General features: G+C 36.8%; 1 protein-coding gene and 1 long non-coding RNA gene across 2 annotated transcripts in view; one reads left to right on the top strand and one right to left on the bottom strand.

Annotated features, from left to right (window-relative positions):
* Positions 1–3,084: 3,084 nt before the first annotated feature.
* LOC136856134 (solute carrier family 15 member 2-like) overlaps positions 3,085–27,676 on the bottom strand; it is a 45,286-nt gene continuing 20,694 nt past the window's right edge. The window contains 18 exon segments of the mRNA XM_067133787.1: positions 3,085–3,607; positions 6,093–6,200; positions 7,019–7,147; positions 7,406–7,535; positions 7,789–7,938; positions 8,584–8,687; positions 9,049–9,189; positions 10,061–10,186; positions 10,323–10,493; positions 11,453–11,530; positions 12,006–12,170; positions 14,213–14,295; positions 14,777–14,904; positions 16,254–16,397; positions 16,665–16,760; positions 17,711–17,750; positions 17,753–17,851; positions 19,725–19,803. Coding sequence (XP_066989888.1) covers positions 3,410–3,607; positions 6,093–6,200; positions 7,019–7,147; positions 7,406–7,535; positions 7,789–7,938; positions 8,584–8,687; positions 9,049–9,189; positions 10,061–10,186; positions 10,323–10,493; positions 11,453–11,530; positions 12,006–12,170; positions 14,213–14,295; positions 14,777–14,904; positions 16,254–16,397; positions 16,665–16,760; positions 17,711–17,750; positions 17,753–17,851; positions 19,725–19,803 — 2,169 coding nt within the window. The 3' untranslated portion in view covers positions 3,085–3,409.
* LOC136856137 (uncharacterized) lies at positions 3,555–5,800 on the top strand. Its single transcript, XR_010858250.1, has 2 exons — positions 3,555–3,691; positions 5,304–5,800. It is a non-coding gene; the product is annotated as an uncharacterized lncRNA (long non-coding RNA).

Raw genomic sequence — 27,676 nt, 5'->3', positions numbered from 1 at the left:
TGATGGCAAGTCATGTGAAGTTAGCATTCTGTCTATGGAAGACTGGCATTTTTATTTTCAGAATAGATACCTGACAGCCTTGATTAAGAGTTCCTGAATGGGGTTGGCAGACTTGCTCTGAGAAAGGGATTACATGGGAAGATTAGTGGGAATTGGTATTACAGTTTCAATCAATATGATAAGCTTAAAGAATGGGATTTATAGTGACTGCATGTCGACTCTTTATCAAGTGCTCATAGTACCCCTGCTTTTGCTACAAGCTCTTAAAAAGAGGAAGTGGATTAAGAATATAGCACTTTTCATCATAGAGGAATAAGATTTGTATCTGCAAGAGTCATGAATATATTTGAATCACTTTGTAAGAGAGGTTGTAGGATGAACAGATAATTAAACTTTAGTAACTTTTTAACAAATAGAATTATGTATTGCATATTGAGAAAAGGCTGTCAGGTCGGTATGGACTCTTAAGATATACCAATACCGTATGCCATGCCCGATGTGAGTAGCTTGGCGTTTGACCGAGCTGTCGGGTGCTATAATGGTTGTCATAGCCCCTTTGATGAATAAGGTATTTTTGTCTGTTGGATAAGATGTAGAGAAGGCTGGTATTTTAGGTAATTTGTAAAGTTGGATATATTAAAATGCTAGGATTTTTAGTTTCATAAATGATGTTTTTTGACAACAGCTAAATTTTGCTGGATTTTATACGAGTTTATAATTTCTGTCAACTAAGTGTTGTTTAATGTCGAGTTCATTTTGCATTTTAAGCCTTTTGCTGGTTTGGATTTATATCTAAAATAAGAACATGCATGCATATATTTATCTATACCTCAGTATTACTTGAATTTCAAGTAAATCTTACGTTTCAGGCAAAACAAAGGATGTATGTTGAAGATGATCTATTGGTATTTTTGACAAACTTCTCTGTAACCTGCTCTGTCCGTATTCTTGAATGGAAGATTTGTCAGGTTTCTTTGCAGGTATGATTATGTTCAGTTGTGGTTAGTTTTCTAATTTATTTGTAGTTATCTGGCATCATAAATGCCAGGAACATTAACATCAGATATTAGTTGTGAAAATAGATTATGCAGAAACTGCGCAGCTTTTATGAGCAGTGCTTAACAAAAAACTGAATTTTGTATTTCAAAATTGGTGTTTTCATACAAACCTATCATTTATATGCTCACATTAGTGTTTTTCGAACATCACAGACACTGCAATCTTTTTTCCAGCAGTCAGATTATATTATTAGTTCTGCATATATGTTACCTGGAACCTTGCGTACCCATCACCCATCACTCAAGTGCATCGCTTAAGAGATCAGGGGTGCTGAGAGGTTGGAAATTATGGATGCTTTTGCATGAAGAAACCTGCATTGTTTTGGAGAAGACTCAGAAGAGGTGCTCCTGCTGTAGTGTCTGGAAGAGCAACAACTCAATTTGAAACTGAACTTCACATAGTGAAAGTGAGAGCAGTCTTGTACTCAAGGCTGCTGATGGTCCCAGACAACAGACTGGACAGCATGGTGAGAAGGCTCAGACCTTGTCTTCCTGCTACCGGACTTGAGAGAAGATACCTTAAGGTACCATTTCAGTAAACTTTTAGTGGATGGACTTCGACCCAAACTCTACTGTTCGAGGACTGCAGGAGATTAGTCAACAGAGAGGGGAATATCTTCCAAATGAGGCTCAGGAACAGAAGGTGAAGACAAAAGCAAATTATGGTGGTAGTTATGGTGGTCACAGCAGGTGGTGAAGGAAGGAGGCAATCCAGGAGTTTTTGTTGTAGATGGGGTTGCATCAACTCATTCATAGACAAAACACTTTGGCCACGAGCTGAGCCTTAAGCACTTAATATACCCTTTCCTTAAATGGTTCACAAACAGCAATCTACAGCACTCGGAAACTAAATTGAAGGCATAGAGGCACAGGAGGAACGTATCGGGATGCGTGAAGCTGGAACACGAGTAGGCAGCATAAGCCATAGACCATGGTTATGGCAGTCACAGATGCAGTGAAATCTGTTCTAGAAGTGGTAGTCAAGTCGTCAGAAAAAATCTTGCTCTTCCTACTTGGACACTTTTAGATCAAGGAAGAGTTATATCACAGGCACAGAAGCCTTATCCAATGGAGGTAACTTTGGCATTTTTCTTAAAAAAATATGATGCATGTATGCCCTCGTTTGTGAACTTTGCACACACGCTGAACACCACATCTGTGGGGAATACTGTTGTCCCTTAATTGCTGAAACTTATTTACAAAAGGTAAAGCAGCTGCAAGCACCCGACTGTAAACACTCACAAATATGGTGAGGTTTAATGAACAGACACTGCTGAAATTCCCCACAAATATACGAGTGATGGGGATTTCAGTACTGTATAAAGAGTAAGCCAAAATTCGTACTGACTCACTATATGTAATGGAATCACTGCAAATGACAGAACAGAAAACAGCCAAAGTTAACCCATTACTGTGAAACAGGCAAGAAAAATAACTGCACAGTATAAAAAAATTACTGGGATTGAAAATAGTTAATGCAAATTACTACTTTAGGGATCTCAGGACCGCAGTAACAAAAGGCAGATACAGAAGAATATGTACTCAAAAGGAACACCTTGTGACTAACGACACCACTGGCATGAAAGGCAAACCCTAAAACAAAGTATTAATCACCATTAATATAAAGAATATTTGAGTAAAATGAACAGCACATCAATAAGATACTTCTGAAATCCTGGCAGAGTAACTCAGGATTTATCCACGTCCAACGGTTTCACCGAAGAAAAATGCCTTGAAGATGAGGTTGACTAGTTTGGGCGTTAAGTATTGTGGGATTTTGTCCTTCAAGATTTACAGAAAGTTGGTGCTGTGAATATAGGCATTGCACAGGAGGAGGCTATTTATGACAACTGGGTTTGCAATGAACAAATTTTTAACTTTTACAGGTAGTGAAGAATGTTTTGTAATTATTGCATTTGTTTGTCAGGCTGTAAGGTTATGGGATAAAGTTCAGGAAATTTATGTACTTTAAAGTGGAGTTACTTTTGTTTATGAAGCATGGTTGTAAGGGAAAGAAAAATAACAATTGAGAATTTTTATGTATTCAGGTTAAACCAAAAGGACACATAGCACATGCATTTTTTTATAAAAATAAAAATTTTTCAAGTAAACTTGTACAGTCTGTATTCTCTGTAACTGTGGATAGTTCTGCAATAAGGATTCTGAATACATAGTCTTTTTTTTTCTAAAAGCAGAAAATACCTTAATTGGGAAATAAAAGTAGTTCTTAAATTACGACTAATCTGGGTAAACGATCATTACAAATCATATAATCACAGAAATTAAATGAGAGAATTTCAAGTGTAATAATTTGACTTGCAACACTGAATTTCACGAAAACACTGCGGCTGTTACAACTTTGTTTCGTCGTCACAGAATCCGTCATTTTCTTTGCCAGCCGCAACAGGAGGTTTGTTGTCGTCTTCGCCCTTGTTCGCGTTCCCGCTCTCTTCCTTCACTTCGTCCACGTACTTGTAATTGAAGGCCAGGGCAGCAAAAATGACCATGTCAACAAACATTAGTCCAGCAAAGAGGAAGAACTCCATAGACTGAAATGAAAATTATATATGCATTACTTACTCTGCTTGGTACATGGTCAGCATCTATACAAACAAGCTCCCATTCTCATCAAGGTAAGAAAAACATTTTCCAGTCATATAAGTACATTCACTTGTCACACACACAGACTCTTCTGGTCTGCCTAGAAGTGAGTTTCGTAAACACCACTCTCGTCATTCCTCCTCCCTTAGCAAAGCCTCAATAGTTAATGCCTAAATGAAAAGTAAGGAGGAACTGGCGATCCTGTTCTCATGCTAGCGTTTCCTCTGCCTCTCTTGCCTTGCAAGAAAAGTCTACATGACAAGGGATGCCTTGGAGATCTTCTGCCTAAGTTTGCTTTGGCACAAGTGAGCCATTTAGACTTCTGACAAGAGCACAGGGGTTGTCCCGTCCTCCACCTGTCTGCAATGGGGACGAGTTTCAAGAGGACGATAATGAACAACGAGACTATGAGTACAATGATGACGAGAAAGACGAACCAAACCTTCTTTTCCTCTTATGTAAAACACTTGCTGTCCCTCGACCCAAACTCACAGGAGAAAGCACTAATAAAGAGAGTGTAGTAGGCTTGTCAGGAAGATCAGCAAGAAGGCCCACTTTAAACAGTTTAATTATTCATGCTCCTCGAAAGTAGCCACAGACAGCAAGCCATGAGCTTCACAGACACGTTATCCATCATTATCAACAGGAACTACCACCCACAAAAATATCTAAAAAGATGGTAAATGAAGGGTTGCCTGGAACAATGAGCTTAGGCCAAACTTTAAGATGGTCACGGGATGACATCTCAAGAGACTTGAACGACTGTTATTTTACAAGAGATGGTGCTGCTGTAGGAACACCATCATCATCATCAACCCAAGAAGATAAGTCTACTATACTTTTGGATGAAAAATGTCAAAATATTTTAAGTGGGAATGAGTTAAACCTCAAGCAAGATAAGCACTCTTGAAAGGGTTCTAATAACATAATTGAAAATAGCAGAAAAAAGGACCATTTTCCTTTCCCATACGGACAAGAACAGGCAAGGAGCCCCAAGGTTACCTCCCTCGTATCTCTACACTGCTTAATGCTTCCTCCATGTGAGGTGGGAAAAAGATACAGCAATTGAGAAAAGTACAAACAGAAAAACAAAAGAAAGAAAGGATGTTAGTTCAGCTACAGAAACTGCATTCATCCAAGGGAAAGGATGAGGCTGGCAGCACACACACCACCTCTCACAGCAAGGTCAGAAGAAAGTGAGGGCCAACTAGCAGTTTCCCAACTCACACACTAGGGCCACCCTACTGCTATCTTTGTAACTTTGTTCATACAGCTCTTTTCAGCTACACACAAAAGATGTACTCTACTTAAATGGCAAAGGTTTTTCTATTCATGTAAGAACAAAGTCACTGCTGGAACTTACGGTTTTTTATCATGGCTTAATACTTACCATTTAGGCTGCTTTCTTTCGATCTACAATTCCATTTATGCCCATAATTCAAAAGATTGTTCATTAATGTACGGTGAATACTTTTCATAAATGTTTATATGCATATTAATGTTTGTTCCATAGATACTTATCTGAATATAAATTGTTCCATAAATAAATACTATTACCAGTTTAAAAAGAAAACATGACTGACTGTTCCTAGCATTGGCTTCAAAATTATCTGCCTACCTAACTTTTGTTTATGCTGTTTGCAGGTACAACATAGAGTTTGGGCCTCTTTCTATTTAATAGTACAAGATATCTCTGATGAAGGTCACAAAATAAAAACTCGGAATTAAGACCTACTAAAACAGGAAAAAACCTCAATAACTCTTGAACCAACGTAGAGTTTGGGCCTCTTTCTATATCCAGTACTAGATATCTCTGATGACAGTCACAAAATAAAAACTTAATTCTCCTACTACTACAACAGGAAACCTCACTAACTGGTATATTTATAAAAACAAATGTATATAGTAGTGAAAACTTTAACAATACTGTACTGATACAAAAATTCTGTTGTGTGCCTGTACAGAATGTAGAACTTCAGTGGAAAGGTGGCCACAGATAGTATGCATGAAACGTTCTTAAAGAGAGAAAATGACTCTTGCATATCGCCAATGAATTTTCATTGTTTTTAGGTTTTAATTATGTTGATCTATCCTTTGTGACTGTGGTAACTGATTTATTTAATAAATGATACATTTGTAAATGTGCATTTCCTTATCATCCATGATGGTGATTATAAACAATAATGAAACTGTGTGTGCCATTTTACTCGACATGTTTTTTAACTGGTAATTAAGTTTGATTTTCCTTACTGTGTTTTTGTCATAATTGGGCACGAGGTTTCCTTACCTAAGAATAATTATATTGTTATAAAAATATATAATGCATCATACCCTTTGCTGCATAAGAGGCACATGAAGAAGCATGTTATAAAATAACTGTAGTAAATTCAAAATAGCAGAAACACCAGTCCTATACAAACACTGAAAACTTACCTGACTCTTAACAAACTTGGCCTCTGCAATAACCACAACTATCAAGTTACCGAAGGCTGTAGTTAAAAGCCAAGCAGCTTGGAGGACAGACTTCATTGTAGCAGGTGCCTGTGAAGACACAATCAGGTCGAATCTTTACCATAAAAATTATTCAATTTCTCACATATTTATCCTCTAGGGGCCACTCTTCATATTAAATGAAACGAAAATATTAAATAAAACAGTATAAAATTACTGGTAAAATTACTGTTGGAAAAGTAAATGTTACTATAAAGTTTTTATCCATTTAAAATAAAATAAAAAAATAAAAAAAACATTAAATACCATCCGTAATGTATAAAAATCAAGTGACATTTCTATGAAAAAATCCACTGAACAACCTCAAAAAATAAAATTCTTTTCAAGGATTACAATAATCATAACAATAATAATTGGCCTTACTGTAAATTTTTATGAATTATTTGAATTTTAACACTAACATAAAAGCTCACTTTAACCAATTTGTAGCTCTTGAAGATTTCAAATGAAAGTGGAAAAAAAACACTTGCACAATCCATTTACATGACTGTACTTAAAGCATCAATGCTGCAAACTAGATTCATGGATGTAGGCACTTTCGAATGTTTATTTACAAGTACAGCCGACTTTGCTAGTAAAATTTCAGTAATATTATAGGATATATATTGCAGAAAACAATTTCTCATAATAAAATTCTTTTAAACATCACTTCTTTTTTACTTTTCTGTTACTTTCCAGTTAATACAGGTACCGCCTACAAATTTACATTGCCAACAGGCATCAATTCTATTCATAAAAAGTCCGAGAACCCATGAGATAAATTCTACTATCCTATACTGAACGGACATAAAATCCCTTCTGCTGTAATAAAAATCCAAAACACTCGACTCAAAAACGTTGAACCTTACCTGTGTAAAGGAAAACTCCAAACCAGTGATGGAGAACATGACTTCCGATATCGTGATGATCAAATATTGTGGGATCAGCCAGAGCATATGGACTGAATTCTCTTCAGTTATTTTGTATACAGTCACAGTCTGTAAAAAAAATATTTATATGTATATATTTCAAACCAAGCAACCTCAAACCATCAGCTTTCGTCAAAGCACTATTTCCCAAAGATGTTTATCATGCATGACATTTCTTAATAGCTTAAATGACTTGTGTCCTGTAATTTTTGTTTATAAGTTGTGGATTTATAGTTCTTTTATGTTAGAGAATCGGACACTACTAACTAGCCCTGTGATAGCTTAGGGGCAAACTCTAACAGATGACTCTATAACTGTTGTACTCACAGTATTTCCCCCTTTTTCTAAGGGCTTCTCAACCAAGAAATTGTAGACGCCTCCAAATTTAACAATAATTTCTCCGACAGGATCTTTTTCATGCTCGCCAAGTTTGGTAGTCGGCAGAAAAACACTATACCTGATAAACAGAAGAGAAATAATGTTAGAAACACATTCAATTCACCATAATACTCTTAACACTATTACAACCATTTCCTGAAAGCACAAATTACTTACACCACTCAGGAAATAACCGTAGCAGCATTTTCGTACGACTCAAAAAAACTTGCAGATATCGTAGAGTAAGTATCAACGTACGACATCAACTGTGAAGACTTGAATGCAGTTAATCCAAAATAAAGAGTAACATAACATTATTTCAGTTGACTTACGTCCCAGGCTCAATAGTTTGGAACTTGGTGCCTGATATACGGCCTTGATCGGAGTCGTGGACGTAGAAGTTGTAAGACTGCGAGTCCTCCTGCAGCTTCAAGAGCACTGAAGAATTGAAGGGTATGCTGGAGTCCAAGTTGAACAGCATTCTGAAAAGAAAAAAAAGCTTAGCTTTTACTTGTCGAAACTTTACTTTTAAAGACATTCTTTAAGGTTATAACATTAAAGACATTCTTTAAGGTTATAACAATTAACATTTTCAAGTATCGACAAACCTTTGCCTTGTAAAGACTTTGGCCTTACTGACAAGTGTTTTCAAGCAGCCTGATAGGTTTTTAGACCCATCTAAATTGAACTGACTTTGCTTTTCAGAGATATGGCAGCTCTTGTGCCAAATCTCTCTAAATAATATTTTATTTCATTATTCAAAGGTTACGTCCAGTGCTATGAATTGTTTAATTCCATTTGCGTAATGTATCTTATTGCCATCATTCAAATTTCATAATTAACTTTCATATAAAATAAATTCCTCCTAATTGTTTTAAACATGGCATCATGGTTTTTTAGCCTAAACCTCCCTGGGCTGCCATGACAGATTGGTCTGAACTAGAGAGCTTAATTTTGTCAAAACTCTTGAAAATCTGACTTGATCTTACAGGGAAAAGGATACTATTGTGATGTCCACTACCCATAAACCCATCATGAATTTTAAAATTTCAATTATTCAAAACTCAAAGGGATCAACAATACATTTAAATATAACAGGACAGTTGCTATCAATAATGAACCCTTACCTAACACTTGGGTTTCCCGCTGATGGTTTCTCATATTCATCCGGTGGGTTCACATTGACTATCACCGCCTTATGCTCACTAGCAGTTATCATTGCAGTAAACGCCTAGAAAAGAATCTAAAATTAATGAACTAATAACTTTGGTAAGATTAAATTATCGTTTTTTTTTTTTTTTGCATGTAGCATATTGTATTTCTTAATCAAGAACTTCAAATATTTCCAAACATAAACACATACACACACATTTTAATTTTTTGCTAACATTTAGTATATTGTATAATACTTCTTCAAGGAATTAAGACATTTCTAACACACACACATACACACGCACATACTTTCAGCACCAACGTATTTCCACACAATAACAACTAACATTTTCTAATATTGGATATCTTTCAAATACATCATACAACAACAGTCAAGAGAACTTTATATTTTCCTCTCTGAAGACATGCAAACAACTAACCGTCTTGTCCACAACTTGAACGATAATAGGACCTTCGTCATATTCGGTCACCTCTCCGCAGGCCGCTTTGTCAAACGAAATTCTGACATGAAGATCATTCAAAATACTATCTGGTTTATCCAGGGGCACACTTTCATATTTCTGAAAAGACAAAAAAAAAACTTATAAAATTTACTTGTAGATTTTCACCAGTGAAAAAAGTCACCACAGTCTGTAAAAGGTTTACCAAGATATAAAGGTGTAACTTCCCTTAACCTACTTAACTTTGAGATTGCTACAAGCTAGAACAGCTACTTTCAAGATTGCGATCAAGTCAACTTACTCTTTTAATGAAGAAAAATCTATGCTTGCACTCCTAAACTCCCCAGGAAGCAGTATAACATTTAAAACGGCCCAAACAGAACATCTTAAGATATAGAAACATACAGGCAAGTTACCAGTTCATGAAAACAAGCATTGCTACATTGCATAGTGCTCAATTTCGAGATTTCCTTTTACATTTGCATCACAATAACTATTTTTTTTATATATCTAAAACGTTTGCACGTTCTTAATTATATATATGTATGCAATATTTCATTTGCACAATAATCTTTTATATTCAATAAAATTATTTCTTAAACTTATTTCTCATATTTATATTGAACTCAAGGCTTATTATCCACCGAATATGGTAGCGGCTTTTATCTGGGGAACTTTTCTAACTGAAGAGGAGAAACTACATAATACTGGTGACAAGCCAGTGGCAATGTATGTTATTCATTCTGAATATACAGTACCTTCATAAATACAGCACCTTCATCACTGTAGACACTATTACTCTCACTCTCCAGGTGAACTCTTAAGATGCTCATTAAACCACTTTATAATAATAACAGATAAGTATTTTTTAAGCCAGTTGTGCAAGTCTACAAATGCAATCCATCAGTTTGGATAAACTATTTTCTAATGGTACAATTTCATTGACATCCTGAAGATATCTAACTTGACCTTGACACAACAATTCACCTACCTTTTGTTCCATACTAGCAAGGGCTACACTTTCATCCCATCCAGGTGAGAAGGTAACATCACAAGGCAAGGTGTTAATGAACGACAGTCTCGCTTCGCCTCGTCCAACAGGAACCGGATACGTGCTCTGAAACGACGAACAGAGGCTTAATGCTAAACTTTGCAAAATCAAAAAACTAAAATGCAATGATTCAATTACATGAAACTTTTTAGTGGCTTCTAATAACTACTGATTTGAACTAACTAACCACTTGAATATTTACCTCAAGCTTAAGCTCCAACATGCCCGACACCACGAAGGCGACGCCAGCTAAAAGACCTCCAACGAACATCCTAGGCAGTTGTCTCTTCAGTAGGTTACACTTGCCAAGCATAGGATATATGAACGAATCAAATATGGGGATCAGTATCAAAATCAAGACAGGGTTTACGACCTGAAAACGTAAAAACATTATACGTGAGAAACAAGCCTTTTACACTTGACAGATAAATGTATCTTAAACACTATGTTCTGTATATAATTACATGACCTACCAATGAAAAAAACAGTACATTAAACATTGTACAGTTGACCCCAGGTATCTGTGGGGGATCCGTACCACTATCCCCGTGAATAGCTAAAATCTGTGAATACTTAAAACACTCTAAAAATGCTTATAAGTGAACATTTTAATAGTTTTGCCACAAAAAGTGCATTTATTCGAGAAAATATGAAAATACAGTAATTTGTGAATATTTCTCTATGAAAAATACCGTGAATAAGTGACTTTTCCGCGAATAACATGAACTGTATACTGTACAGTATATGTACCACAGAAATCCGAGAATAAGTGAAGCCGTGAATCCAGAACCACGAATAGGCAAGGGTTGATTGTATCTTGGAACTAACAGAAGCTTGAAAGTAATTCATGTCTTTTAATGACAACTAAATTTGACAGATATTGGGGTTAAATTCCCCAATTCCTTTCCTTTTTAATAAACAATTAGCATTTTATATGTAACTGATATAAAACTAGTTCACAAGCACGAACAATTTCTTATGAAACTACATATTGCCAAAACAAACAAATGTGACTGTACTTTGTCTTTAGCCTATTTGTGAATGAGTCCCAAATCAAAGCCAAGAAAGTACAGATTTGTTGAGAAGATGTTTGTTTTTCAACAAATTACTCTTCCACAACAAACCCACAACTTATACTTTAGCCTGAATAACAACTTGGAATAACATTTTCTCTTTCATGAACAACCTCAGCTAAATCTAAGCTATGCAGTTCCGCTCTGAACAGTAATGCCCAACTAAAATAAGAGGTTTGATTCCTGAGCTATCAATTTACACTGAAAAAATGAAATTACATCACACAAACTCATGTAAGTCGTCGTTTAAAATTTTCACCTGCATCTGATCTGGTTTAATTGTAAAGCCGCCTATTTCTCCGTTCATGCGCGTAGCCTGGAATGTCCAACGGGATCCCTGAAATGCAAAAGAGAGGGAAATCAAATACAGTATAAAAACTTCTCATGAAATATAGAACATCAAATTTACTACGGGAGTCGAGTCGTAGCAACCAGGCACCTCAACCAAAACATTAAAATAACATGCTATGCAATGCAAGTCGTCCCTGAATCTTGACACCTTGAACAATTCTGAAACCAACAACATTTTGTAAAATACTAAATTGATATTTAGGAAATTACAATTTATTTTACCAAACACACTGGAATGGAACTGAATATAAAATTTAGGCAGAGGCCAAGTGCTGGGACCTGTGAGGTCATTCAGTGCCGAAAGGGAAATTGAGAGTAAAAAGATCTTTAAGGTGTAACAGGAGGAAAACCTCACACTTGCACTATGAAACAACAGCAACCCTTTCAACTTATTTATCCAAAAATTCACTAAATTTCATGTAACAGAAACTTCGAGGTTGAAACAAATTCTCTCCACGAACCTGTTGATCAAATAAAGCCCAGAAAATTGGCAGTGGAATGTACATGAGGAGAACCTTGAGAAGAACTTTGACATCCGCGATCAATTCTTTGCTGAACTTGTCGTCAGCGTGGTCTAACCAGTGTTCCCTCGTTTTCTGGGTCTTTCTCTTCATTTTCAAGGCGTGCTGGAATCACACAATAGAAAATGATTTCTGCATTCAATGCTGGGGAAGTAAAAACAAATCAGTTGAATGACTAAAACATAAATAACTTTTCTCAAAAGATTGCTTGAGATACACTCGTCAGGATGGTAAAACTGACACTGAATGACTGCATAAGTTACTGTATAGTAAATGATTATACTGAAAATCATTCTACAAGGAATTTATTGTTAAATACTTAAACATAAGAAAAAACATGGAAATTTACAACCGCAGTTCCGATTAGTAATAAGCTTCTTTACAATGAAAATTGAATATACATATTACCTAAAAATGCAACTCCAAATGAAGGAATAACATGATGCTAATGATTTATATTATGCAATCTATTTGACCATATTGGGAGTAGAAGTTGAAATTTTCACTATACAGTACATTAAAGTATTTTGATGGTGCTTACTGATCCAACAGTGGCCAAAGAAGGTGTGAATGCTGGTTAAACAGGTGACATTGAAAAACCATTTCACAGTTAAGTAGTAAATATTCAGCTTACTAAAGAGGTCCTTCCCCTCTCCTCTTGCCGAAAGCAGAAATATCAGTTTGAGGCTGAAGTTTCATTTTGAGCAGAGTGAGAGAACTAGAACCCTTTCCCCTAAAAACAAGATTGTCATCTGAGCAAATACTTAGCCCGTCATTCCTTCATATCAAAGTGATATGCCCCAGTTGGGTAATGCCTGACATCTCCTAAAGAGATCATATTTTAAATTGAATTTCACACCAATAAAGTACTGACATACTAAGAGACTTAATTAATAAAATAAGAGAAATATTCTCAATGAACTAATACAGTACATTAATTCCAATTTCTAAGAAGAAGATGCTTCACCGTTCTGCCCGGGTAAGTTATATCAAACTACAACTACAATAACTTGTGATTTACAACCCCCACCACCTACCGAAACGACTCTGCCGACATCGGTAATGACGCTCCCACATGGAGGAACGATCTTGTAGTACTTAAAGAGGTACCCAAGCAGGAAGACCACTGGAAGTGTAAAGAAAATACCGGTGCTTTACCTTAAACCAAACCCTTGCAATCACGGCGAGGCGAGTGACATGCATTAATGTGAAAACTATGGGGGTAAAATATAACACAGAAATATTAGTTTGTGCTGTACAGTAAACATGCTACCAAAAGAATCAAATTGTGCAACCATACTTGCAACAGTGGTGTTAATATATGTATAAATCCCATGACGGTGTGCTGTTACTGAATAATAATAATAATAATAATAATAATAATAATAATAATACATTCAATGAGATATTCTCAAGATGAATATCTGCTGTAATAATAATCATTATAATAAAAGACTACAGTATTCCTAAACTGGGTAGCTTAGCTTTAAATCATGCAATGTAAGATAAAACATTACTCTTTATAAAAGATGGCTTATAAGGTTTGGATATTCATGTGTCGAGGTACGTGTAAAGGAATACGGTAGACTGCTTTGTCATTTACCTTTATAAAAACCAATTAAGTGCAAAGTACACTATTTAATGTAAAACTTATAAATTAATCTTCAAGTGTTTATAAAATTTTGCACAATTATTGGAACTAGAAATACCATAATTAGCACATTTTAATTCAAGAAAACCTTTAGTGATGCTTAATCCTATGTTAGTTTTTATTTGTAGCTTGTATACAAACTAGGGACTGTTAGACTGAAATACTACTGGTATACATACTAAATACTGCAGTGCCTGTATTTTTGAGGACAAATATAGAAACGGTCCCTTTATCGTTCTCGTAACTACAGTTCTATTCAGCGTTAGCAGGATTGTCTCAGCATACCAAGTACGCATGTTTTTAGTAATAACAAGCATTATGAAACTACAGGGTCAAAAGGATTGGACAGTGACTAAACCTGTTATCAGAAGCACTGCCCCTTTATAATGCAGTTCAGTTGTACCCGAACAAAACCTTAAAAAGAAACTATTGCCACACACCTTACCATGACTACCAAAACAGCACTACGTACTTTGTTTCCCGCGCGCGCACTTACCGAAATCGTGGACGAGACTTCCACTAAAACATTACTCCCAGCAGGTTTCTTGATGTAATATTTAGATCCAATCAGGAACCAAACTGCCAAATATTACTGTGGTAATTTATCCTCGTTTCACAACAATTTGATATAAACAAACAGTGCTTTAACAATCTTCAAGTACAAAAAATGGTGCCTTACTTCCCTTAATCAACTGTACAACGTATGACACAGTAATCTTTACAGATTGTCTACGTTTAACAAGACCACAGAATCATAAATCTTACTTCGCTGATAAACTCAGCGTTCTCAAACTGTAAACTATGGACAGTAGTTTGATCATTCAAATATAGTTCATTCAACTATATTTCTTCATGTCAGCTTATTGAAATTCTTAACTTAATCAAGGAATTCGATTACAACAATACAATATGGCTTCCCACCTCACTGCTTTCAGCATTTTTATCATATGTGCAATTCCTTTGGTCTCTCCCCATCTAACTGTTAAACTTTCGTAACCTTGTCACAACTGTGGTCTGGTTAAACAATTTCAAAGCAACAGAATAAAACTATCATACTCACCAAGGGCAACCACCATCAATACAGCAGGTACACCAAAAGCAAGAGCGTAGCAATCCTGCCCAAAGCACTTGACGTCGTCTCGCAAAAGCGGAGTGGTGTAGGTGGAGACGAAAGACCCAGTGTTAATACTGAAACAGAAAGGACATTTACCAGTTACATAAATTTTGTATCATCACGAAATAGTTTATACGTTCAGGCTGACCAGGAGTGATTCTTAAATGGTATGTGGAAGTCGAAGTTTGATCAAATATCTGGACACCTTGGTTAGGGGACAGCTATAAGGCTCACCTTTTATTCTGGAATGAACCTTTGAAGATACTCTTGAGATGATGTATAAATTTGGCACAGTGACAGAAGTTGATAAAAATATGATGGGACAAAATGCAATGAAGGCATCAGTAATAAATCAAAGCACCTACAAACAATTTCCCACATGTTACAGACTTGTTCACCTTGATTGGCAAAGACCTTTCTGTAAAGTGTAAGTAAACAACTGTACTGGTAAACAGCAATAAAGTGCAGGAACACTTTGGTAACTAAATTTTTCACTGAGAAAATGTGAATTTACAGAATTTTATTTAAATGGAGAAGGTGATGGGGCATCTAACCCAATTCTCTTGTCTAACCAAGGGCCACTGGAAATGAGAAAGTACTGTACGGGAAAGGAAAAATAAGGATGGGGGATTAACCATGTAGTTGAATTGCCTCTTGAATAATGGAATATTGTCTAAGTTAGGGAAAACAGAGGTAAGAAAGGAAAGGAATTCTATAACTTGGCAAGGAGGAGAGATTCTCTCTTTACGCCCACTGGATGTGGCCAAAACAGTACCCATAGACAGAGAGAGCAAGGTGGTTCAATTGCTTTTGATTCAATCCATCCAAGATGGGAGACTGAAGATGGAGTACTCCAAATATTACAACGTAATATTCAAAAGCTGGAATGCTGGGATATAAGATGGACTTGACTTCTAATCAAAAACTAACTGCTGAGGAAACAATTTACCAATTCGAACTCTGTCAAAAACAAGTTTCAAAGAAAAGAGATTATCCAAAATAAAGGCATTAGCGTATGGATGAATTAAACGCTCACTAAATGATATGACTAGAACTTGTCCAAAAAGTTAATAAAGTCTATTTCCAGAATTCAATCAAATTTGAATGACTCCAAAGTTAAAATAATCTCAACCAGCATCTTGTTCAAACTGCAGTACCAACAAATGTCTACCAAGAACATGTTATACTTTTCATGTCTATTAGCAAGAACAGTACCAGATTTATATACAATTACACATCACCATCATCTGCAGTCTAAGTTTTCAGGCCTCATATTTAAAACAATCACACCAATCCACAATTCTGTTTTCATCAGTTCAATTACACTAGCTTCAAATGGATATAGTAAAAATAACGCAGAAATGTTACGAGCAACTGGATTTATTACTATTATTTTAAAATTTTATAATTGTCCATTATTTACCTGAAGTAGAAGATTGAGAAGAATCTTGTAAGTTCTTTCTCCTGCTGAGGAAGAACAAACTGGTCTCCTCCGAAAGCAGAGACGCAGGGTTTTATCCCACCCGTTCCGAGAGCGATGAGGAAGAGTCCTGTCATGGCCACTCCTCTGTGTAAGAAACAACGAATAAATAGTAAATTTTGCAATATCTTTTGAAATGCTATTTCAGTTTCATTAGAAGTTGCCGTGAGGAATGCTCAGTGGTGTCAATAAACTAATTTTAAACACATAGTAAGAGCTAGTAAATTTTGCAATACTTTAATGCCTTTTGAAATATCTCAGTTTAATTAGATACTGTCAAGAGAAATATTCCATGCCATCATTAAACTTCTTTTAAACTCACAGTAAAAGCTAGTAACGAACTGACCACCTTACATTTTTGGCTCTAAACTTGGAAAGAACGGTGAAATTGCAGAGAGCGACAGCACAGCATTGCCGATGACATATATGATCGAGATGTAGAATATTGTTCTGTGGAAATAATGGTTGTATTAGTACTGTACAATATTCATTTGAGATTTAAATATGTTTCATTGCTGTCAAACTTCTTCAATGTAACTACAACATTATTAAAGGAATAAGGCACAAACAGGGCTAAACATGGTTCATGTAAAACAACAGAGGGATCATGTCAAGATTAGCAAACCCAACATCTCCATGTCAAGAACAGCGAATCCAATAATCCCATGCAAAGAATGGCCAACCCTTTCCGGTCTGAACTCCAATTCCACATGAGGGCTAGTACTAAACACGGCAAAGCAGGGATTCATCTACACTGTTTCACCATTTAGTACTCGCCCCTGGGGGTCCAATGTATTTTGCCTTGTTTAGTACTAGCCCCTTGGGGATCAAATGTCTGGTACCAAAGTGTTCATGTCTAGAACAGCGAACCCGATTATTCCCATGTAAAGAATAACGAACCCAATAATCTTCTGGTAAAGAACAGCGAACCCTGTTGCCAGTGGGTTGCAATACAATCACTAAACCACAACATGACAAATAATAGGGAAAGCTATATTAAACTTTTTAAGGATGCAAATCTAGTAATGTTCTTCACAAACTTTCACATCATACATTACATTTAAGTTTACATAATGTCTGAAAACACACGACAGGAACCATAACTAATAAAAAATACTTGAAAGCCAAACCAAAAACTATCTCCAGATTTATCGTTTATCCCGCTAACATTATAAAATGAGAGAAAATTATGAATCAAGCACAACAAGACTAGTCTAGCAACTGGGAGTGAAATTCACATTAAATGCCAACCATTTAATTTACTTCTCCTTATACATTATCACTCAGCTAGTGAAAGTGAATCTGCTGATTTTTGCCACCAAGTTGCTTAAAAATTAGTGTCCTCTCTGGAGAAATTTCTTTTAAAAAATTGCTTTTGCACAAGATTAAGTTATTCATACCTGAAACGTCCAAGCAAAGTATCCGCAATGATTGCACCCAAAGTGGGGTGAAATAGCACATCATAGCCCAGACATGGTAGATGACTGTAGCGTTGTCTTCACTAAACAACAGTTGGTACTTCAGGTACAACGTCAATATAGCTGGAAAGAAAGATGAATCAATGGACAAACTGAAATCAATCTATCTTTTGCATAAGGCATAAATGGCGAGTCTTTACCATAAAGTCTAGAATTTCTGGGGCTTCAACCTTGACAGAGTTAGGACCTGCACCCTAGGTTAGGCTAGGATACATCCCTGTTTTTTTTTTTTACTTTTACAGCATTCTAGGTATGATTAGGTTGGGGCCAGAGGTGGGGGGTTAGGGGCAAACAATCCTGACCAGGTCAGTACCCAACATCCTAGGTTAGGTTTGGAAGCAACCCAGTACTGTGCAGTATTTTATTCTACGACGTTTAGGGTGCACTGGGTCTGGTTAGGTTGGATTTCAACCAAAGGGGCGGGGGGTTATCCCGCCAAAAAAGGACCAAGTGTCATAGGTTAGGTTAAGTTAGGCTAGGTTTGATAAAGTAACGTTAGTTAGATTAGAATGCCTCCCTATATTTTAATCTATGACTTTTATAGTGCTCAAGGTTTGGTTAGGTGGGGGTAGTGCAAGGCCATCTTGGCCAAGTAAGGCCCATAAGTCATACGTTAGGTTAGGAAATGTTAGGTTTGGATCCTTGCATTTTATTCTATGATTTTTACAGTGCTTTAAATTTGGTTAGACTGGAAGCCACAGAGAGTAAAGCCATCTTAACCAGGTGAGGATCTGGTATGCTACATTTCATGCTTTAAAAATTTATCATTGTTACTATCAATATGTATTGACTAGCATATACCTATGATCTGATTACGTTGCAATATCCATTTCCAACCCTCCTGACTAGTCTATTGTGCCCATTTTGTTTTATCCATCGGTTACATTAGGATCTGCACTAAACTTGGTAAAGTTGGGGCCGATTCAAGGATACTAAAAGCAATGGCATTTCAGTAACACCCAGTGTCTAAGGTTTGGGAGGTTAGGTTAGGATCAAATGTCCTCAAACCTTGGCTTGGTCTCGCGACGAGGTTACTGCTAGATACAGGGCAATATGTTGCAGTGTATTAAGTAAACATATCTGACTGAAATTAAAGCATAATTTGCCTGAACCTCACAAAAAATTATCATTACAAATTAACCCTCTATTCTGCATTCTTATTCATTTATTTTGACCAACACTGTGTACATTTCTTTACTTTTCAATACATCTCATGTAATTCCAACATGACAAGATACATTCTATTAACTTAAAATAGCTAGGCAAGCAACCTATTAGTAAAGAAGCTTTTAAACTGCAAATTGAAAAATATAATTTATCTCCTTTACCTGTCAGCCATTTTAAAGGCTCTTTTCCTTCTCTTGCAATAATCATCAGAAAGCAAGGATGATGAAGGCAACGTTTAGACGCCATCTACATAATGGTTTACAAACTATAAATAAGAATAACAGAAACATCACTACTGCCCTCTATTAGTCTGAGTCAAAATCATAATAAAATTGGCTCAATGCTGCTCACGCCAGACTCCTAAAGTCTGCCACAATTTGTGATGGTTACATGAGCTTGTGTTAAAGGCAACTCGAAATTTATTTGATGGTACCCCATCCAAGCACTGATCAGACTCAATATTACCTTCAATAGTTAAATAATCTCTGAAATCTAGTTGCAAATTAATAAAATAATGGGCTGATTGTGATAAAACTAAGTACCTACCATTCTGTTACTAATGAAGAATGAACTGTGCTAATTTCGAAAGTTTAATAATTTTAAAAGAATGAATTGTGCTTGTTTAAAATGTCAATGTAATTGATATCTTCCTCAAATAAGGGCATATAACTGTGATAAGCAAAGAAATGCATTAATAAATAAACAAAATACACCCTTAAAAGTGTATATTGACAGCCACAAACAATAATTAATACCCCAATCTACTCACTTTTCATCCCATAGTAGGAAAACCTCTCACACAACTCGTTCCCAATGATGAAGAACACAGACTTCGGGTAAGGAATTTTCTGTTTGGGGAAGAAAAGGAAAAATATTAATTGCTGAATGGGGAAGAAATGGAAAAATGTTAATTGCTGAATGGGGAAGAAATGAAAAACATTAATTCCTGAATGGGGAAGAAATGAAAGATATTAATTGCTGAATGAATGACTGGAAACTCATATATTATCTCGTGGAACATTAAGGAGAGGAGTGCCTCAAGGTAGTGTGTTGGGTCCTATACTTATTCCGTGCATAGGCCTATGCTACTAGCGGATCGGGGGGGGGACCTGGGTACGTGCCCCCTCCCCATTAAAAATAATGATAAAATAATAATATTGAAGATTTAGATACTAAATAACACAAATAAGAAATATAAAAATGGGAAAAAATAAAATTGATTAAAGAATTACATATTTATATTATTATATATATATATGTGTATGATAGATTTTCAAATGCAATGCAGGATTGATAAACAAATATGTATAAATTCCCTTTCGCTGTAAACCATTCCTGAAGTGAAATGACTTAAATATAAGGAATTTAAGACTGGATATTTCAAGAAAAACGAATGTGCCTGTAAGACAGTATATTAATTCCCTTTGGTGATAAACTATTCTAAACAACTGAACTTGTTGGGGTAAACAATTTGTTTTGCCTTGCTGACGAGGGTGAAAGTTATAAATACCAGTATTTCCGACTGCTAACTTCCATATCTGAGAAAGTGGCCACGATCAAACCAGTTTAGAAAGGCGAACTAGATCGTCGAAAATGTTCACATGAACCAGTTTTACGAATTTGTCAAGATGTCCAGAACGTAAGAATGCCAGATTCTTGAACGATTAATTATTCATCTCCTTGAAAGCATCGTTTGCAATTTCCTGAGAACGTTAGCAAAAGAAGGATAGTTATTTTGTTGAATAAAACTACTTTTGTGGCCAATTCTAAACTATTATAACCCACTAGTTTCTGCAACTTCTTCCCTCGTTCACCAACTGATAAGTGGATCGATGTATTGAATGGCATTATGTCACCTTACACACATTGGTCGGCCAGCTTACTGAGTTTAACATACAATTTAAAGGCCAAAGCACTGGTACCTATGAGGTCATTCAGCGCTGAAACGGAAATTGAGAGTGAAGGAGGTGTATGCCAGCAACAGCTCTCTCTCTCTCTCTCTCTCTCTCTCTCTCTCTCTCTCTCTCTCTCGGGTGACTATGAGAATTATTGGGACGTCTAAAGCAAACATTCTCTCGCCCATTTCGGGTGCTAGGGCAAATACCAGTGACAGGGCGATGGCGTGACCTTAAAAGAACCCGGACTACGGCATAGAAAACGGGGGAGGGCAGGAGACTTCAGGCATAACTCAATTATTCTCATGATTTTTATTATTATTGTTCTTATGGAGCAGACATTTACTAACATTAATTAACGATTTATCAAGACATTTTTCACGTGACAGAAGGCCAATGTGCTGAAAATAGTACAGAATAATACAGATAATATATAAAAAGATAAATAATTCGACTGTGAATACATAAATTATGAAATTCAGGTCACAAAGGCAAGCACTGGGGCCACTTTCAGTCACCTGAGGCTTGAGACAGCGACGAGATTGACTGATTGATTGATTTATAGTTTTAGGCATACATGCCAAGCATTGGGACCTATGAGGTCATTCAGCGCTGAAACGGAATTTGAGAGTAAGAGGTCTGAAAGGTGTAACAGGAGGAAAACCTCAAAGCAGTTGCACTATGAATCAATTGTTAGGAGAGGTTGGACAGTAAGATGGAAGAAAGAGAATATGAATGGAGGTACAGTAAAAGGAATGAAAGGGGTTGCAGCTAGGTGCCTTAGGGACGCCGCAAAGACCCTTATGTAATAGTTGGAGAAGTTAGACAGCTTCATTATTTGACTGTCTCTTACTCAATTGGTACCATCACAATAAGGGCGTGTTACCTATTTTTAAAATACCTGTCAACAGACCTTAGGAGTGTGTTGTGAGAGGCAATAAGTCACTAAATAGCCCACTGCTACATGGGTCCCAATGAGGTTTGTCATTAGATGTATTTTCATGAATTCAAGAACAGCCTGTATCACATAAGGGATATGATGGCTTGCCGGGTGCTATGACAAGGTTCCTTGATGGCGGCGGGGGAGGGGGGGGGCAGTGTAAAATACGACATACTGTAAATTGAAAAAAAAAAAAAAAAACCTGAGAGAGAATCCACCTTTTACAGAGGTGCCATTTTAGTCAGACTTGAGTTGGACTTGGGCCAAGCATGGGTTCCTACTCTGTATGCAAATGAGGTCTCTCACTTAACTGTAGTAACTTTCCTACAGACATCCCGATCGTTAGCTCGGTGACAAGAGGTGTATAATAGGCAATTTAAGGCTGTCAAGGACAGATGATAGCTTGAAATCTAAAAAGGAGGTCAAGTTAGCGATAGAAAGTCACAAAGAGTCAAAATCTAGGTACCAATTTCCAGTGAGGTATAAAGCCTTTGGCAGAAATCTGGCTAATAGATCCTTTTGCCAGATTCTGTCGAATGTCTTTTAGGTTTCAACAGCTCTTAGCTAATACTTCTCTGCTGTTCTGAAGAGATGACTTAAAACAGTAGGATATAGAAGTTCTCCAAAGGGTTCTTGGCGTGTTGATCTGAATAAAGGTTTTTAATACTTTGGCAGACATAGAATATAGACGTACAATGATAGTTAGAAGGATGACAGTCTCTTTAGAGTACACGAGGGAATAAGTACTACCAGCAACCAATGGCATTTTCTTAAGTCACAGTACCGTAGTATAATCTGTGCTACGTGGATAATTCGTCTCCAAGAACGAAAAACTCTAGGGAATTAACAAGCGATGGTCAATTTGTATCCAGCCAGGAGAGCATATTTACATTAGACTTTTGGGCAAAACACCAATATTCATATTCAGTAGGTGACAAGGTCAAGATATTACATATTCTTAGACAACTGACAGGCTTAGTGCTTTGGTATACAGAACCACAGTGCCTTCAACTCAACCAGATTCAAGAGGAACTGCGTCAAAAATTACAGAGACAAGTTTTGCCTCAGAAGCTGAGTTTATGAACTTGCCTACATCAAATACAGAGGGCTCTGGGCTACAAGTGCCTAATGATAAACCATGAAGAAAAGGGTTGCATGGTAGTCAGCTGGGACCTTTCCAAGGTCCATACCTGCCACTGAATGATTGCGTGGGCAAGGGCCGAGTTAGAAGCCACAAGAAAAGCAGTGAATATTGGATGCATGACTATCATGATACGAATCATTCGTGTCCTGAATTTGTATCAGGTTAATCAAGTGCAACCAGAGGCCTCAGTGCATCTGATAGACAAAATAAGTCAAACAAAACGTGATGAATAACAAGACAAAATCAATAAGCAAAACAAAACGTGACGAATAACAAGACAAAATCAAATTGGAAGTCTTTCTATTTGTTTTTTTTTTTTTATTTTAGCTCAGTGGTATCAGAGAGATACGACTTATGGATACCAAATCTAGTCGTAGGCCTACTTCATACGGTAGGAATAGACCTGACATTCGAAACGAAAGCTTGAATAGACGATTAAGACGCATTAATGAGGTTAGGGAAGCATTTCTGCAAGTTAGTTTTGACAAGGAATTATCATTATGTGGAATTATCTTTTTACAAATTACATTCCTTCCGGATCAATTAAAAATTAATTTTTAAAGTGGATTTTTCAATTTTACTGATAATGACCCCATGAAAATTAAATTTACTATTACAAAAAAATATCATGGCGTTTTTTCCTTCAACTTGCTCATGATTCTGCGGAAATTATTATTATTATTATTTTTATTTATTTATTTATTTATTTTTTTATCATCACAGCAGTTCTTAAAGAAACTGGTCCTACTACCAAACTCTACCTTAGCAGGACCGACCATAAAAAGCAGCAACTCTCAAATGAAAGTAGACTACTTAACAACAATTCAAGGTTAAACTTCGACATGCAACGGTTCGGAGAGGCCACAGGGAGCGGCTGAAAAGTAAAAGCTCTAGCAAGCAATAAAAAATAGTAAAAGGAAAAAAAAAAAAAAGAAGCGCTGCCTTTGGGTGGGTGCGACTCGGGCGGGTATATAGCATCAGGTGTTTGTGTCATGTTGTGTTATGTTATCAATTCTTGACAGGTCCCTTTCTTGTTCTGAGACGCTGACAGTGAATGCTACGTGTTGGGTTGGATTTGTTGCTCGTTAGGCTTTCAATATTAAGTAGGATTGGGGAGAGAGAGAGAGAGAGAGAGAGAGAGAGAGAGAGAAAATTTTGACCTTCTTAACTTTTAAAATCAAAGGACCTTCTCATAGAGAGAGAGAGAGAGAGAGAGAGAGAGAGAGAGAGAGAGAGAGAGAGAGAATTTACTTTTTAAAATCAAACAGAACCTTCTCTGAGAGAGAGAGAGAGAGAGAGAGAGAGAGAGAGAGAGAGAGAGAGAGAGAGAGAGAGAATTTACTTTTTAAAATCAAACAGAACCTTCTCTGAGAGAGAGAGAGAGAGAGAGAGAGAGAGAGAGAGAGAGAGAGACCTTCTCAGAGAGAGAGAGAGAGAGAGGGCTTTGCCTTTTAAAATTGCGTAGGACCTTCTCAGAGAGAGAGAGAGAGAGAGAGAGAGAGACCTATTTCAATGACCACTTAGCTTAGTCATAATTACAGCTTGCAGGAATAGTCACCACCAGCAGCAGCTACGTAACAAAACGAACAAAAACATAATCATCACACCTTACCTCCACTTCCCTTTCGTCCTTGCCTGCATTCTCCTCGTCTTTCTTCGACCGCATCTTTCTACCTTTATTTCAAGACTTTCACAAGCGATTTCAATCAAGTTTCACCAAACAAAAACTCATTCCACGTCAGAATGTGACGAAGGCACTGGAAGGAGCACGCACCGTCAAACGACCCGCAAAGCACTGAAACAAGATTTCTGTGAGGGATGTTTTCGTTCGCGAGTTAGATCACGTCTCGCTCACAGTATCCAGAGGCTTTCGACTCCGAGCTGACGTAGAGGAGAAGAAGAAGAAGAAGAGTAAGAATCTGTGCCAGGGGTGACCTCGCGAGTCCTACGGCGCCGAGACTGAAGAAGAGGTTGAGGAACTAACAGGAACGCACTGGATGAGAGAAAAAGGGAAAGGGGTTTCGACTCGCGTCACTTTTAGAGAGAGAGAGAGAGAGAGAGAGAGAGAGAGAGAGAGAGACGGGGGGCCGTTCCTGGAAAGGTAAGTCCTCCCCCCCCCCCCGCGTCTTGCAAACGTGTGAAGATTTGGGGCGGAGTCCGTTAGGAACTCCATCGGCCATCATAGGTATCGGGGCTCATCTTGCGGTCCTTGGGGGCCACTTTGTTTACATAACTGTTGCTCTCAGGTCACGTGTTGCAATGTCGTACCTGGATGTGGTCTGACAACTGTACCTTTTTGGGCATATTATTATTATTATTATTATTACAACCACAGCAAGCTAAAGAAAGGTTATAATTTTGACTGTCTCTGACTGTTAGCTAAAGGGTATTTACACTTAGCTAAAGGGTATTTAAACTTAACTAGGGGGCATTTAAACCTTACTGCACTAAACAACCCTCCTGGGATGAGGTTGCTAGCCCCATGCCCACAATCGACTAAATACCAAATACCCAATTTACTCGTTCAATTTTGGCGGACGGCGCCCAAATCGTTGTTCCTGGGCCGGGAATCGAACCCAGCTTTTCTCGTTGGAGAGGTGGGTAACCTAGCCACTAGATGAACAGAAACACAGGTATATAAAAACAGCAGAAAATGGAAGAGAATTCCATAGCCTGGTAGTGTGAGGATAGAAGCAGTTGAAGAAGAATGCAGTTACATGGATTTATATAGTCAAAGTTTTTCAAGAACCAAGGTCCAGTGAGGCAATAGAGAGAGAGAGAGAGAGAGAGAGAGAGAGAGAGAGAGAGAGAGTTCGACTGCATTGTTGCAGGAGAATTTTCAGAGGGATTTCATTGGGGTATGTTAGGATTCCAGTAAAATATATTAGGATTTCAGTGAAAGTACATAAGGATTTCAGTGAAATGTATTAGGATTTTAGTGAATATATTAGGATTTCAGTGAAACACATTAGGATTTCAGTAAAATATATTGGAACTTGAGTGAAATATATTAGGATTTCAGTGAAATATATATAAATTTCTATACAGATACATTTCTATTCAGGATACATTTCCTATCCATGATAAATATTCCAAAAACTAATGGACAGCTTTCGGTTAAATCTGACCTGATTAGATTCCAAATATTATCCTAATAATGATCTCGGGATTTATATCAATGACTATCAGTACTGCGTTTTGGAGCTGGGCGTGGATTTAGGGAGAGCTTAATTAAATTTTGAGGTTGATCCGATGGTAAATCCAGGATTTTGTTTTGGCGATTTCAGTGTAATTATATGGATGAGTTTAAAGATTAGATAGGGGCCTTTTTTGAATTTTTTATTGCTAATATCCCTTATGTAATGTTATCACAGTTATGTCCTGGACTTTAGCACGTAGGCTAAGTAGCAGAGAGAGAGAGAGAGAGAGAGAGAGAGAGAGAGAGAGAGAGAGAGAGAGAGAGAGAGTCTGCTGTTGTCACAAGACAGGAAAAACTAGTGATCAGATTCCAGATTCAAATCCAGTGTAGCAGTCGCCAATGTTTCAATGCATTCAAGGTAGTGAAAGTATTCGGGTTTTTAGAGAGAGAGAGAGAGAGAGAGAGAGAGAGAGAGAGAGAGAGAGAGAGAGAGAGAGAAATTTACCTTTTACGCAAGTTCTGAGCAAGAGAAGAAAATCGACCTCTTTTGCCAGGACTTACCAAATATCTCTCTCTCTCTCTCTCTCTCTCTCTCTCTCTCTCTCTCTCTCTCTCTCTCTCCATTTAGCCTACGTGCTAAAGTTCAGGACATAACTGTGATAACATTATATAAGGGATATTAGCAATGAAACCTTTCAAAAAAGGTCCCTATCTAATCTTTAAACCAACTCATCCATAGAATTACACTGAAATCGCCAAAACAAAATCCTGGATTTACCATCAGATCAACCTCAAAATTTAATTAACCCCTCCCTAAATCCACACCCAACCCCAAAACGCGGTATTGATAGTCATTGATATAAATCCCGAGATCATTACCAGGATAATATTTGGACTCTAATCAGGTCAGATTTAACTGAATTCTGTCCATTAGTTTTTGGAATATTTATCATGGATAGGAAATATATCCTGAATAGAAATATATCTATATAGAAATTTATATATACTTTACTGAAACCCTTATATATTTCGCTTAAGTTCCAATGTATTTCACTGAAATCCTACTATATTTTACTGAAACTCTAATGTATTTCACTGAAATCCTAATGCATTTCACTGAAATCCAAATATATTTCACTGAAATCCTAATGTATTTCACTGAAATCCAAATATATTTCACTGAAATCCAAACATTTTCACTGAAATCCAAATATATTTCACTGAAATCCTAATGTATTATCACTGAAATCCTAACAAATCCCATTGAAATCCTTCCGAAAATTCTCCTGCAACAATGCAGTCAAACTGTTTCTTGAATCATATCCCAGCCCTGGAGATTAATAAATTGTAATCCTCCTGAAATAAAAAAAGAGGATTTACACACTAGGGAAATCCAGAAAAAAATCCTGGAATTAATCTGAAAATCTAAATTAAATATTTCTTGAACAACAGACCAGCCACATGAGATTAATCCCCTGTAATCCTTTAGAAATGAAGAAACAAACAGGTGGATTTATATAACTTGGAAAATCTCCCGAGAGAAAAAGGGGTGATATGATGACTTGAGAAGATATTTTGAAGTCAGAGGAAGAAATATTTTCAA

The sequence above is a fragment of the Macrobrachium rosenbergii genome, chromosome 34 (assembly GCF_040412425.1).
Source record: "Macrobrachium rosenbergii isolate ZJJX-2024 chromosome 34, ASM4041242v1, whole genome shotgun sequence".
NCBI classification, from domain to species: domain Eukaryota; kingdom Metazoa; phylum Arthropoda; class Malacostraca; order Decapoda; family Palaemonidae; genus Macrobrachium; species Macrobrachium rosenbergii.
The sequence above is the reverse complement of the archived record's forward strand: the minus strand, read 5'-3'. Positions and strand labels throughout refer to the sequence as shown.